The 15606-nt window shown below is 42.9% G+C and overlaps 1 protein-coding gene across 21 annotated transcripts in view; it reads right to left on the bottom strand.

Moving 5' to 3' along the window:
• Window positions 1–466: 466 nt before the first annotated feature.
• Window positions 467–15606, bottom strand: part of JAKMIP3 (Janus kinase and microtubule interacting protein 3) — a 39478-nt gene continuing 24338 nt past the window's right edge. For 8 of the 21 annotated variants that reach the window (XM_059820875.1, XM_059820876.1, XM_059820877.1 and 5 more), the window contains 11 exons: window positions 13762–13845; window positions 11335–11397; window positions 10847–10945; window positions 9732–9830; window positions 9583–9642; window positions 6785–6850; window positions 6257–6325; window positions 6075–6152; window positions 2743–2946; window positions 2325–2390; window positions 1217–1267 (listed from right to left, as the gene is read on the bottom strand). In XM_059820875.1, coding sequence (XP_059676858.1) covers window positions 1217–1267; window positions 2325–2390; window positions 2743–2946; window positions 6075–6152; window positions 6257–6325; window positions 6785–6850; window positions 9583–9642; window positions 9732–9830; window positions 10847–10945; window positions 11335–11397; window positions 13762–13845 — 939 coding nt within the window. Of the gene's footprint in view, window positions 593–1194; window positions 1268–2324; window positions 2391–2742; window positions 2947–6074; window positions 6153–6256; window positions 6326–6784; window positions 6851–9582; window positions 9643–9731; window positions 9831–10846; window positions 10946–11334; window positions 11398–13761; window positions 13846–15606 lie in introns of those variants that run through there. The other 13 variants (XM_059820872.1, XM_059820873.1, XM_059820874.1 and 10 more) reach the window with 6 other exon arrangements.

Here is a 15606-nt window from a genome sequence, read left to right as displayed (position 1 = left end):
CATTTATCTTTTCACGAGTTACTCCTCTGGAACTCTTCCTAAAATCCTCTTTCAAGACAGATTTTTAAATAACTATGAATAACAAATATAAATGCATGACATATAAAACAGGACACGGTCACTTCTACAGAGAAGCAATTTACTACCTGCTTAGCAGGGAACCAAAATATATTCAGTTTATCTGAATTAGTATACTGCTCCTTACGTAAAGCTGAGAGCTGTTTCAAGCAGCAGAGCCAGGACTTCCACTGAAAGTTAGTTCAAGCAGCAGAGCCAGGACTCCGGGCAGGAGCCTGTGGCTGTAGGAGAGGAAGGGGGTTTTTGGCTTTCTTCTTTGTCGGCTTAGTTCTAGCTTTTTAAAATGCTCAGCCAGAGGTTTCAGTGGTGCAGACGCCACCTGTGCAGGAATTTCCACATACCCTAGTTCAGCTTCAGTCTGAAAGGGTCAGAAAGATTGCATCTTCCATCACCAGTAGCAAAATATGAGAGATATTTGGGGGTTTTGAAATGGCAATGTCTCTTTTTCTGTCTTGCTAATCAGTGCTGTCTTCCTGTTAATGACAGTAGAAGCAATTCTAGTTTCCTCAGTAGGCTGAAACAAGAAAAAGATATAACAACATGGATAAAAAAAGTGTATCTGGGCAAAAATAACATGCATGAAATTTCTGTAAGGTTTATATTTATAACTGTCTCTTTGAATTGTACAGCTGATAAAAAAGGATTTGTGTTGTATTCTATCGACTTTGATGACTAATAGGGAAATGTTCCCCTCAGTGCCATCCATGATGTGGTATTTTCTACCATCTCTGGATGGTAGCACAAACAGACTGGCATTTTATCTCCTATTTACATGGGAAAAAAAGGCAGGGTTGGGCAATATCTAAGGTCCTAAGGCATACTGCTGGGAGAAAAACACATTTACAAATGACATGTCCCTCCAAACCATTCTGGTTTTTCAGCCTGGAGACAGGACAAGCTAATACAAGGGGTTTAATCCAGCTGTGAGCATGTCAGACAGTCCAGCCGCGTGGGGAGAAGGAGCAGTGGCTTTAGAGATTTCCATTTTGGGGTTATCCAGGGCACCCAGGAGACACCCCACCCCCCCGCAATACTGCTGAAGCCTGAGCAGCAGGGAAAAGGCTCTGAAGCTTTACAAGAAGAAGAGGGGAGACCAGAGGTGACCCATGGGCTTACCTTTTGTGTGTGGCCTGAAGGACTATGACCAAAGAATGAAAGCTAAAGAGAAAAATAAAAACAAAAATAAAAACTGAAAAGGGGAGGGAGGAGAGGAAAAAATGGAAGAGAAGAAAGAGAATAAGAGTTTATGGTGTGTTTAGCTGAGAAATAAGCCGTGGTTACAGACAGAGTGCAACAAAACTCTCAGTTGAAAAGAAATATAAAGTGTGAAGTAAGGTCTGTGGGCTCGGGGCTCAGTTCAGCTCAGCCAGAGCGCAGCAACCCTCGGGCTGATGAGAGTTGTCTCCTGCCCCAGCAGAGCCAAGCCCAGTCGCAGCCAAGGGCTGAGTCAAAATGCAGAAGTTGAATTCTTCTGATACCTCAAAAAAACCCCAAAACCCACACTGCTAAGGATTGGGTTTAGTTTCAGGTGAAAGTCCAGCTCAGTTCCTGTTGTAGCTGAACAAGTTCTCCCATGGCAATTTCACTAGAAATAGATGGTTTCAGATGAGGGTAATTTTAGGGTAAAATTCAACAGTTATGGCTTGACTGGAGAAAGCTTGATGGCATTAACCACGGTGATAGTGACTGCTGTGGCAAGGAGAGGGAGAGGGAGAAGGAGAAGGAGAAGGAGAAGGAGAAGGAGAAGGAGAAGGAGAAGGAGAAGGAGAAGGAGAAGGAGAAGGAGAAGGAGAAGGAGAAGGAGAAGGAGAAGGAGAAGGAGAGAAGGAGCCTCCTCATTCCTTCTGGGAGAGGCAGGTCAGTGCAGCTGCATGTGCAAATGCTGGAGACAGGAGGGAGAAAAGATCCCTGGCTCCTTCCCTGGACCATGTGTGAGACCTCATCCCTCTGCCATCCAGCAGCTCTCCATCACTCCCTTCCCCGGGCAGATGGACCCCTCCATCCTTGCCAAGTCCTGTGTTTTGGACTTTACTGAAGGATAACAGAAGGAAAGACTCAATTTAAGCTGGTAACCTTTCCTTCTCAGAGGGACTAATGCAAATGCAAAATGGTTTCCTGGAGTGCTCTCACATTAGCTCACTGCACTAACACACACAAACTTTTTATAAGATTGCTTTCTTAGCCAAGGTGAAATGAATATATGGTCATGAGCACATACAGTGACTGTTTCATCTGCATTACCTTACCTTTTCCTCTAACTCTTTTATTTGTCTTTTTTGGCCTTCAATTCTTTCTTCTAGCTCTTTAATTCTCTGTCAGATTTCAAATAAAAAAATATTTATTAACCAACCAAATACAGATGTACCCAGAAGATGCATTATTTTTGGGGATATAAATTTTATGTACTGTGCTTCTAAAAAAAAAAAAAGTTGGGTTTTAAGCTGTAGATGAGTCCTCCATGAATGTCACTATGTGTGACAAATTCATGAAAATCAAAATGCCCTTTTTGCAGAGATTACCCAAGGCAAATCAAAATATGGTGCCAGGACCAGCCATTTCTGGTACAGCTCTATGAGGAGAGGCTGGTGCTCAAAAGTTCATTATGTTTCTGTCTGAGGGACTGTCCCACCCCAAATCTTGTCATGCCCGTGCACCGGTGCCTACCTGCTGTGCGTGCTGAATGAGCTCCATCCTTTCTCGCAGGATTTGGGCGTCCCTCTCCCGGAGCTCGCTCATCACCTGCCGCTTCCATTGCTCTACGGCGCTCTTCAGTTTCTCTTTCTCCTCTTCTGAAAGAAGTTCGGAAATTTTGGCTCCAGCTTCTTGCTGCAGGGCATCATAGAGCATGGCTTCTAATTCCAGAATTTGCTAATCAAAAACAATATAAGGCTGTCAGCTTCACCTTGTCTCTGGTTGGATGAGGATTTTGTGAGGAACTGAAAATCCTACCCCAATAAGGCAACGGGAGTGGTAGAGGGGTTGTGTGCTGAGCCTTCTGCACAGGACAGTGCAGAAAACTCAATCCAGGGGGAAAATACTTTAGGCCGCTTTTATCCGGTGGGGCTCTAGGCAGCGCTGGAACTGGGACAGCCCCTGAGCCCAGCCTAGTCTGCCTCTCAAAAAATAGACGGGTGTCAACTTCTCCTTTCTGGAGATGGGGAGATGGCCGTGGGGAGAAAAGGCAAAAAGAAAAAAAAAAAGAAAGGGAAAGGGAAAAGGGAAAAGTGAAAACGGAAAGAAGTTTATGAGAGACTCATTTTGTGAGTTACAGATATGTTTTAAAAGTAATGTTCAGCCTCTCAGTTCACCTTTCCCAGCTATTCTGTTCGCAGCGGCAGAGGATATGGCAGCACCAGTTCATACTCCTGCCAGAAAGGAATGACCCCCTGTTGTGTGCTTGCAGCATTTTGTACCAACTAGCTTAAACTGCTCCGTGTGAAGGCGTTTCCAGCACTTTCTCTGGCAGAGCTGTCAGCTCCAAGAGGCTTTATGCTCAAGAAAAGTATATGTGGTAGTTGGGCTCTGTTCCTGCAGTCTCAGGCTGCAGAGCCTTTACTTCCCTGTATCAGAAAATGTCTCTTGCACAAAGACGGATGTACCCTCCAGATTTATTGAGATATAGAAGTGTGTAGGATATGGACTGGCAACGTTTCCCCAGGGTGACCAAGCCTGGTACCCTCCTAGGGCAGGTGACCTTGCCAAACAATGTCTTCTGTTTCAAAGTCCAAGATGAATACTATTTCTTCACGCAAGCCAAAAACAAGACAAAATCTTTTTCAGCAAGTTTGATATAGAGCAAGAGACAAAGCAGCAAATGATGGCACCTCTGCACACCCTCTCCAAAGCTGGTGGCGTCTTCCAGAGCTCTCCGTGGCTTCAGGAGAACAGGACTGCTGCAACAGTGCAGCTTGAACCTCTAGACAGGCCATCTGAAAATGCCGTAGATGTCTGTCGTGATAATTCAGCTCAACTAAAAATCAAGACGTTTTTCCACCTGAGGCTGCTGGTGGTGTTTCCTTACTATGTCTTAGCAGAGTCAGGACAGAAGAATACAAGCATTTACAAGAATAATAACATCACGGAAGGAATTACAGATACTGATGATAACTGAAAAACAGCAACCATGGTATCTCTGTGGGGAAGATCAGATCAGATCTCAGGAGAAGATTCTGCTTTCACTTTTAGAAAGAGCACCAACACCCTTGCTAACCGTGACTGTCGGAACAAAATGCCGTTATTTGAAACATGGATTTCTGTTAGGCCCCAAACCTTGATGATACAACCGTTATTCCTCTTTGATTATATTGACTTGTGAAGAAAGAAGAGCATGGGGAAATTCACGGTCTCCAGAGCACCTGCAGTGTCAGGAGTCTCTGTGCAAGCCAAGTGCTTTTCGGAGCAAACCCCCCCACCAGCAACCAAAGGGAGTGAAAGACATGCAAAAAGCTTAGCAGTTACGGCTGGTAATCTTGTTGGCTGCAGCTAGCGGGGGAAGATTAGCAGCTCCTCATCTCACGGGGCACAAAGGAAACATGGAAGTGAAACAAATCCTAGAAATCAAAAGAGCTTTAGCCACTCGAATTTCAGGGCAGAACAAAGCTTTCTCACTGCTTTCAGGCTGCATTCGTGCCCAGGAGTAAAGCCCATCCCTTTGCCTGGGGACACTCGCGTGATGCATTCAAAGAATACAGGAAAATGCAAATGACTCTTAGCTACTTCTGCATGGGCTGCAACACGTTCATTACACTCGCTCCTTCTCCACAGGTGGCACAGCCAAAGAGCAGGTAGTTGGTTTTGGACCCTTTGGTAAATTTGGGATTCTGGAACTGGAGATCCATCTCATGGATGGAGAGCGAGCGGCTGGCCATGAGCTGCAGGGGTGCCGAGTAACGCCCCAATCGACAGCCACAGCTCTGCGTTTCAGCTCTCCTGCAGACTCCGTGATGTTACCAGGAGTTTCAAGTGATGCCATATGATTTTTCCCACTCTGCTGCTGTTGCAAGTTTCCACATACTCAGATTTATGGATCAGTTTCAGAACTTGCCCAAGACCCAGAGGATCACCTCTCTCAGGGCTTATCTTTGAAGATGAATTCTACAGGCTCAGCCTTCAGCTGCACCAAACTGCTTCGCAGAACAGCTCAAGGTTGCAGGAGATAATCTGGTGTTAGGGCTGAGACTGCAGGTAAAAGGGGCTTGTGTACTTTCCAGGGTTACCACTGTGCATAGACATTGGTTCCAGATATAGCTCAGTATTTGGCAAAATCAGTCTTAAAAATAATCCTTACAGGCACAGAAAGTGTACCGAGTAAAAGTTCCCCCAAATGGTTTGAGATACAAATAGATAATAGGTATCCAGAAAAGAGGCATAAATACTCATTGCTTCTCAGAAACTGTAACTGTGCTCAAGATTTGAATGGAACCGAAAGAATGAGATAAATCACTATGAAAATCTATGCATTTATGTCTTTCATGAGTATATATTGAACCTTTCTCTAACTGAAGGAAACAAGACAGCTGATGACAGAAGAGATGGTTGAAATGGGTTAGGATCAGCTAACGATGTACCTGACCTAAAAGCAGTTTCATTTAAAATTTACAGAGTCACATAATGCCTCCAGCTGTTTTGGTTACAAGGCCATAAGCTAAGATCTACGGAAATGTCTAGGTCAAAATCTAGTTTGGAAGGAAAAGAGAAATTACTGAACATACCATTTTCTTATCAGTTATTTACCAAAACCTCTGCTAAATTACAATTCGTGTTTAATAAATCAGTATTTAGGTCCTAATCCTGCTAGGACCATGCAAACACAAGGAACTTGGTCATAAGGAACTCACTGTTAGCTCAGGGTATAGACAGTTTGCTTCAAATTCAGCCTATTTAGTCCTCGAGTCACTCCATGAGCAGTGAGTTTTTCTATAGAGAACAGACTACGCATATTATACTAGGTAAGTTAATGAAGACTGCGTAATTCAGTCAAGACTGGTTTTCCTCACCTTGTGAGCTTGGTCCAAGGACTGTTTCCTGAAGTCAAGCTCATCATCCAGGTAGCCCTTTTGCTTGCTGAACAGCTCCTGGGGACACAAGGAAGAGGCAGTCAGTGCAACAGCTGCCGCCCTAACGCGACGGCTCTTCCTGCTGCCTCTCCTGCCGGTTTGCTCCCCTTGACTCTCGGTACCTTTTCGTTCTCAAGATCCAGCATCTTCTGCTGCAGCGCAGACTCCGTCACTTCTATCTGCTGTAGCCACTGTACACAAAAACAGAGATCAGGTGCTTAAGGCTAGAGAGCAGAGGCAGCATGCCTGTGTATTCAGCTTTCACTGCAACTTCATGGTGTGTCAGCACACTGCAAGTACTTATTTAAATTCACAAACTAAAAGAGGAAAAATTAACTTTATTATTACATGTTTTCTATATGTATATTGGTGATGGGAAAAAACTCCTTATCTCAAAGCCTAGCCATTTACCTTCTAACATCATTTTGCTAATTAAGTAACATTTTAAAATAAGCAATGTCTGTCTATATTGCCTGAATGTTACCTTTATTTTGACAAAAACTAGTGTAAGTGTAATTCCACATAAAGAATCAGGGCATTTTGTGATGAAACTATCATTTACACCACCAGTGGCTTCAAGTGAGCTATTCTGAGAGGGTCAGGTGCTTCCATGACATGTGTTCACTGATGAGTGATGCAGTTGTTATTACCTTTTCAGCCAATGTGAGAACTGTCCTTGCTTGTATGACAACTACTTGCTCTTCGTTCGTCAGATTCTGCACCAAAAGCAGAATATAATTACAACAAATTCCAGTGTCTTGTTTTTAATCCACTACTTGGGCTACTGCTGTGTTAAATAAATATGAAATTAAATATGTTCGAGGAACAACAAACTAAGGCAAAGAAAATTAGTACTGTAATGCAACAGTGTTGTAAAAATGATTGTAACTATTCATGCTGAATTGTTATCATACATATAGTCAATTCTTCTAAAATTCCCACATTTACAAAAAAAAAATGTTGACACTGGATCTGTTTTTCCCCAACAGGGAGTAAACACACAGTTACACAAGACAAAATCAAGCTTAGCACAATGTGCCATTAAGAAAAGAGATGCAATCTTAAGTCCTCTGTGTTCCATTACATACATGTTAGGTTAATACACAATCCTGATTCTGCACAGCCAAAAGTCATGATTTTGGAAAGCACTTGATAAGACGTTAGTTTTTCAATTCATGTTTTGGGGGTTTTTGGTGTTTTTTAAAAAAAAAAAAAAAAAAAAAACGAAAATACTGAAACTATGTTTTGCATTTCATCCCAAACCTCGGTCTTACTCTGGCCACATCTACAGTAGCAGAAGTGAACCCTTCTAGTTTGGGACCCGTATTTGCTCAGGTCCAGAGAGCCGAGTCTGACCCACTGCTGTCAGGTACAGGAGAATGGGCCAGCCTCCGTGTGTTATCATTCCCACAGGGTAATCAGGAATTTGGTAAGAAGGGTGACTACAGTGAACTTCAATTTAATGCACAAAGCTGGGGACAGTGAAAGTGCTATCCGGCAGCATGGGGGGAGACCTTTCCTGAGGACCCCTGAAAATCGTCTTTTCCATAAATGTAACTAATATTTTTAAAAACAACTTATGTTACGTTAAAAATGAAACCGTCCACACAGAATATTAACAGTGTGCTTTCCTGTTCTGTGAGTTATCCCCGACCTGACTCCCCTGTCTGTGGGGAAGAGGAGGGCATCTCCGTTCCTCAGCCCCCCTTCGCTGTGCCTGTCCCCAGGGACCCCGTAGGCTGCAGGGGATGTACTGCACCCCTCTGACCTTTGCTTCTGCTCTACTCCTAGAGGTACTCTTTCAAGGGTTTGCCTTACTCAACACAATATTTAACTCACGGCAGTTCAGCAGGAAGCAGCTAGAAGCTGCCAGGGGGCTTTACAGAAATGCAAGTGAGAAAATGTGCAGAAAAGGATGGAAGTGCTTGCAGACAGGCAGGACACGGGTTCGCTTTCCCAGGCCCCCCTAACAGCCAGACATGACAACATGTGCCCACGGGGCAGAGTCTGCCATCGGTGGCTGAGTCTGTGATGTTAAACATGTGAAAACAAGAAGAAAACAAGTGATAGCAACAGTCTACAGTTATCTTAAAGCTATCTGAGGTGAGAACTGTGAACTCCCCCTTGTGTCACATCTGGAATTAACTCATATGTAATAGGAAAAAAAATCAGGAGGAAATAACATTACAGACTAGAGATCACTAATATAAGTAAAGAAGCCAAGAGAAAAAGAAAGGGAATAGAAAACGTGAGAAAAGCTATTGCATTTTCTGTTCCTGTTTGTCTCCAAGTTGCCTGTTTGGGACGCTGTCCCAAAACACTCTGCATGGGACTAACCTGACATTAATAATGCCATTGAAGAAAACATTAGCACAGGCATTAACAGATTAATGGGTATTACCTTTCTACACATTAGTAGGGTCAGTCTTAGCTCATTGGTGATTAAGCTTATATTTATCTTTTTTCTATTCTTTGCACACAAAAGATTTTAGGATTCCTCCTGTTTCTGCCAGTGTGAATACCATTAACTGCAGCAGTGGTAAAGATTATTAATTGCTTCAACGTGTTTCAGCTCCTCCACTAACTCCTGGCTTGATTTTGTGGGGCAGAGCGTGTAGCTATCAGAGACTGGGGATGGTGGAGGTATGATGACCCAACCACTCTCACCGGAGAGGCAGAGGAGAGGTACTTCCAGGCTGCTCCCACGGCCCTGGGGACGGCGTTTTTGCTGGTATCCAAACTGTACGGAGGCAGGGGGGAGAGCTGGGGCAGCTCAGGTGGGGAGCTGTGAGAATGGTGGGGACCTTTGTGCAGACCCGATGTCTGCAGCGGGGTTCTCCCAGGGAGGAGACCCTCTGCTTTCCTCTGCCCCTCACAGCCATGGGGGCTGTGGCTCTGCTGATAGATTAGAGTACAGGAAAAAATATACAAGGGCATATATATCTTCTATATACATAACTATAGGTATAATTAATCACTTCCATTTGCTAAAGGAGAAACGCTTTCAAATTTCTTATTATTTGTTTCTTCTTTTCATGCTGCTGTTGTAACTTTTTGTTTAATATCCTGGTTACTATCAAAGGTTTATGGGTTATTAGACAAAATTAAAATACACAGCTGCTAAAATGCAAAACCAAAGCAAATGCAGAGTAAGCAAATGAACAAACCATGTGTGAACAGTGACCAGAAAAAAAAACCCACGGAAGTTTCCAAATATTTTCCAAATCATTGCAAATTTAAAAGCAGTATTGTCACACCAAGATCCCACATGGCAATGGTCAGGCAGCTATTAACAAAATCCTAAAAAGCCAGAAAACACTTAGCTCATAGCCCAGTACTTTGACCGCAGGAAGGACAAGTTGTGCAGTAGCAAACCAAGAAGGCTTTGCTAACTTAACATGAGGACAAATATTTACCAAAGCATGCACAATTTATTAAAGGAACATACACTTACGGCGTTATCCCCTAAAATGTCCAATTTTTTCATCAGCTCTGCTACTACTATGTCCTAACAAGAGAGAAATGGAAAACCAGGAGTCAGAACAGAGCGTCTGGTTTTATTTAGGGAAAGGAAAGTACGAAATGAGAATCCCTTACTGTTACACCTTCTGCCTCGCAGTAGACTTGGAGAGGGCTTTTCCCCTCTGTAAAAGGACCGTGATGGAAGTTGATGGCAGGCGATCGTCTTTCTCTTTCCTGAAATGACAGTAATTGCTTGTTACCCACTACGGTACGTCACAAATGGCCACTTCACCAAGAATTTATATATATGGTTTGAAAAAGGCTCATTCGAACTGAACACATTGCAAAGCAATGCTGTCACAGAGGGGCCTTATTTTGGGTGCACAGAGCATGCAAACCCTTCCTCCTGCCCCCTGTAGCTATTGACACTAAGAACCAGGAGCAAGAGCCATTTCTCTGGCCAGACCACGTGCTTTTGTGAGGGTACTCAGGGCTGACAGGGAAGACTTCTGCCTCACTGCAAAGCAGGGTAGACATACATATTAACAGTGCTAATATTTTCCCACCATGCTTCTTCATTGGGCACCGATCATGACCACTTACCTATTATTCTGACTACATAATATATTTGAACAAAACCATACACTTATACCTAGTATAATATAAATAGCATTTAAATTTTTCTTCTAAGTGGCTGCTTTGTTAATCTCTCTTTGGAGAATTTGGAAAACAGTTTGCAAGAACTTATGGATTCTGTTTATACAGGTAATGACATAGAAAACAGGAGGCTCAGTGGAGCGAACAGAGCTGTCTAGGCCATGTGATTCCTTCTCTGCAGGTTTAGCAAGAGGTGAAACCCAGCAATGATTTTTGGCAATGAAAAGAAGTTCCTTTTTCTTTTTCTTTCCCATGTATGATCTGTTCCGGTTTTCTCTCTTTGCATTTTCAGAACAGATGGAGTATAGTAAAACGTGTATCTACATCATGAGCCAATCTTCTGGATTTTAAAATTACTTAAGTAGTAAGGCTGCCAGAACAACCTATCAAGAATACCAGTATTGACTCCTGTGTGTTTGTTTGGGTTTTTCTTCTCTTTTATTAGCACTTTGTACCAGACCCTTTAGTCTCGTTCAGTGCAATGCAGCTCTTTAGAGTAAACATGGGCGAGTTCGCAAAGCCGCGGTGCCCCCAGCTATGGCTCGTGCAGCCCAGGGCAGGCAGGCAGGGCCGTGGCTGCAACACATGCTCACTTCAAGCTCCAAGATCCTGAATTCCAGGAGCTCGTTTTGATCCTTTACGTCCTGGACATCATGTTTTAAGCGAGCTTCCTCAGCTTCCATTTGTTTTATCTGCAAAATAAAGCAACCCGTTACTACCGTTTGCAGTCTTCTCACTCGAGATCCACCGTGCTTTGACCGTGCTGGGGAAACGCCGGGGAAAGCGCAAGCACGGGGTTCCGAGCCCACCCCCTGGGGTCAGCACGAGTCAGGACCACAGCGCCGGGGGAACGCGGGGCTTTTCCCCACAGACCCATCCTCACATGACCTCACACCAGCACATTTTATGGGGCGATAGGGAACGTCAGAAAACCACTTTTTCTGACAGGTTTATAAGGGTCTTGTTATTATATATTAATTATTTCCAGGAGAGCTGTGTGATACAGATTAAAGTATTGCACCTTCTGCACTCCTTAAGCTACAAATATTATTTGAATAATACAAAGAGAAACATTGAACACCTTTTCTACCAGTTCTTGATTTCTTCTATACAGTGCTTGCTTCTCCTCAATCCACTTCATGTCCTTGAAAAAGAAATTACCAATATTGTAGGTGAAGCTGGCAATGTTTAGCACAAACACAGCAGCAAGTATTTCATTAAATCACACATCTATTTCAATAGATATTCCAATTTAAGGTGCTTTTTTTTTTTAACATTTTTCTGTGTTATGCTACTTTATGCACATCTCTGGACTGTGTAACCTCAGTGCCAGGATTGGCTAGTTCACCCAAGCCGTGAGCAGGAGGGTGTTGCATGGTGGAATAGAGGTGCTTGGCTTGAGTTGCCACCCCGCTGCCAGGATGCTCCCCGATTTTTGTGGTATGACATGGGCGCAGGATCCTCCTGCATCTGAGGGCCTGCACAGCTGCACTGTGAGCATTCAGAGCCACTCGCCTCTGCAGGCGGGGAAGCAGAAACTCCCAACACCATGATGCCTTTTCTGTTTCGGGAACATTACAAGGGAGAATTTTCTAACACTAGCTAGGCAAGGACATACACGAATGGCAAATATTTGGACCTCAGCACTGCAGTCCAAAGGGATCCAAACAGCATGCAACAGCCAAGAGTATAATGCAGTTTGTGCCAGGGGCTGAATGTCACCCACCGAAAGCTGCGGTGGCACCCAAACCTGCCACGACCTTGAGTGGGGCTGGCTTTGCAGAGTGAAATCTCAAGGTCAGACCAAGGTGACAGACTGCCAAGCCATCCTTGAATGAGCCAGTCATGCAAAAGCAGACACCTTGCAGTGAATTCAAAAATTAAAATTACCAAGTGTAAGCCTTAACACATCAAAGCAAAAATAAGACATCTTAATAATGCCTGATGGGATGAAAAAGGCACAGCCCAATAGATGTTTGGCTGAAGGTAGTGTGCTCGTGTTAATAATTTAGACTAAATTTCCTAGAGTGCAGTTTCGTAGATTATTCAATTGTATTTCAAATTAATCCTTTTTGAAAGAATGACTGAGATGATTTGATAAGCTATTGCATGAACAGGCTGCACGGTGAACTACACAAAGAGCTGAATTGGACACTTCAAATAGCCCTAATACACAAATTTACTCTGAATTTAAAGAAAGCAGAATTCACAGCAAAGTTCTGCACATGATGAGAACCACTTTGTTTTTGCTGAAAATACACAGCCTGTGCTGTGCGCTTCCTCCTTCCCTTGAAATGTTTAACCACTTTCTAATTTGACCCCTGCTTTTTTCCTTTTAGGAAAGTAAAATCTTGTGGAGCTACAGGGAAAACTGCTGGCAAGGAAAGCTTACTTTTACATTCACTAAATAAACATTTCATTAGAAAATAAATAGTCTTCCTTTATTTTACCTTCCCAATTTTCTCCTAGGTATCAGAAATACTGGTGAGATTTTAAAAGTAGACTAACTTCTTGCCAAACACAATTGTTCCCTCTCTTTACCATAATATTTTCTCAGTATTTATAGACATCTTCAAATTGATAAGGGAACTGACCCGTTATTCACTGACTTAATTTTCAGGACGTGCATAATAAACAACCGAGAGCTATTTTAAGCTAGGGACAGTAAAGGGATGGAGGAGGACTAATGGGCACGGCTGTCACCTGGACGCCAAACAGACCCTGTGCTTCGGGACTTCAGGCAGTGACAATGAGCATGGGAATTCATTTCCTCTCCGGCTATGCAAAGAAATTCTCAGTGTCCTATAGCTCTATTGCACCCATTTTGACTTCAGAGCTGTACACGTACCGAATTCAGGCACTCCTTTACCAGCTGACTTTTGCTTTCCCTTACTGTAACATCTGCGCATCACAGATCCTTTCGCGCAGGCATCGTCCACTGTTCTCTCCATTACCCTGGAGCGAGTGAGGCATTAAGGCTGAGATCAGCAGAGGTATATGGGGCTTTAATGGGTGTTGATTTCAGGAGTTAGCCTGTAAGCACTGACAGGGACTCAGGGCTTTGGGGACTGATGTTTCAGATACTAATGCATGTCAATGCGGAGAGTGGAGCATTCAAAAGCCCTTGCATGCCTGACCCTCCTTGAAACCAACTGCACCACATGTATTAAGTGCTTTCTTTTCAATTAATTGACATGTTTATTGAAATCGTACTTGGCAGGTTACATTAATGTCTCCTAAATCAGGGGTGTAGTGGTGATGAGGATTGTGCGGGGTAGGTCACTGCAGCGCACATTGACAGGGATGGTAATTGCTTCCCTAGTATATCTGCTTTGTATGAAATGAAACAGCTATTGAAAAGCTGCATCAGGATTGATCTATACATACATAAACACTCACTAGCATCTGCCGTATTATACGGCAACATGAACAGGCACACTTCTAGAACCCCATCCCGCCCCCAGCACGAAGGCTGGAGAAAGGGCCGGTGCTTGGCCGCATGCATTACCTGGCCCTGCTCAGCAAGAGCCTTCTCCAGGTCTTCTATCTGAGCCTGAGATCGGTGTATTTCTGCTTGGAGCTGCTCACGTGTCTGTAGGATACGAGGGAAAAAGAAAAAATAATAACTCAACCTTTCTCTAAAAGACAAAAGCTGACACAGGTACAGAAAATACTTAGAAGATCAAATACTTTTAACAAATAATTTTTAAAGTTCTTTGGCAGAATAAATTTGCAGCTAAGCACATAACATGAGTCATTAATCATAAAAAGAAGTCTGTACGATAGGATAATAATTTTGAGACATAAGTCAAGATTAACATAAACAGCATCCCATTAGGTAGACAGTAGGACAGCAAAATATAAATGGCTTCTTACAGCCGCTTATGACAGTCTGCAGCGAGCAGCCTTCCCTGTTCTAGAACCAGGTGTTTAAAAAAGGCAGTGTAATGCAAAGATGCATTTCTCCATGAAGACAAATGAAAATTATTATGCCACAATTCTGGGCACACCTGATTCCTTTAAATTTTTGATGAGTTAAAAAGTTCAGAACAGACCCTGCACATGTAACGTTCCTCCTTATGTATGCATTTAGTACCCTATCTTATGGCCTTACTGTATTGCGTGTAATTTTTTACTATACTTGCAGCTTCATGCTCATTTAAATATACAGCACCTTCCTACACATTTTCTGGAGAATAAATGTAATTATTATTAGCTGGTTTATTCGTTAAATACTGTTTTATAGAACATTTTCTTTCCTCAAACCATTTATCTGCTATTTATCTTGTTATTTACAATGAAATGACCATATTTGTTTGCATTCCCTGCACTGTTCTCTCTTTGTCTCACTATGGAAAAAGTAAAACCAAGTCAGTTTTCAAGTTGGGCATGTCTTGTTTCATTACCATTTTCTTTACATGTGCAATCCCTTACACTTCAGAGCAGAGCACGTGCTTCTGGGAACATTAGTTTTAATACAGTTTAAGCATTCAGAGAGAGTGAGATGATCCATGATTGCCAAACAGGGAGGTCGCTGGGAGACAAAGGATGCTGCTAAACCTGGGTGGCTGAGAGTTACTCAACAGCGAAGGCAGTGATGAAATTAGAAGTTAATTCTTTGAATTATTCAGTGGAAGAAAACCAGACTATGTATATAGCTAGGAAAGCCAAAATACTATTGTAATGATGGAGTTCAGTTAGAGGAATTTGGCCGTTTGTTTTATGGCTAAGTGTGGCCAGGGAACTGCCTGCGGTTGGGCCAGTCACAACTCGGTGGTACGCGGTGCTGTGCCGCAGCTGCCGGAGGTGTCCCCACCAGAGGCACCAGGTTGGATGCTATGGGTATCTCCCAGCATTGTCATCCTTACCTTGAACTACCGTAAGCGTTCCTGGATAACACATTCCCACAATAGACACAGAGCCAAAGTAAGACTTCGCAGTTACATTTCTCCTGTTAAACTTCAAACTGTTATCTCAGAACAGAATTTGTCCCTTTATTTACTGTATTCACCCTTGCATTCTGCGCATGATAAGTCCTGCCAACTCCTTGTAATATACAACATACTCATAATAAATGTAACATTTTATGCCAGATGTTTGAAGCCACATGGGCTGTGTGAGGCAGACAGACAGGCAGAATAGCATAGGACACTTCGCAATTTAGTTAAGAAAAAGAATCTCAGCTATAAGCCTTCTAAACATTTTATAAGGAATCATGTAATCTCACAGAATCCAGAAGGAATTAAATACCAAGCATTATATATTTAAGGCTATCTGTCCTAGATTTTTATAACAAAAAAGAGCTTAATTTTAAGGATTTCCCATAAAAATTCTCTCTAAATGTCTCTTAAAC

Source organism: Gavia stellata, chromosome 9 (assembly GCF_030936135.1).
Source record: "Gavia stellata isolate bGavSte3 chromosome 9, bGavSte3.hap2, whole genome shotgun sequence".
Taxonomy (NCBI): domain Eukaryota; kingdom Metazoa; phylum Chordata; class Aves; order Gaviiformes; family Gaviidae; genus Gavia; species Gavia stellata.
Note: the sequence above shows the minus strand (reverse complement) of the source record. Positions and strands in the feature narration are given on the sequence as shown.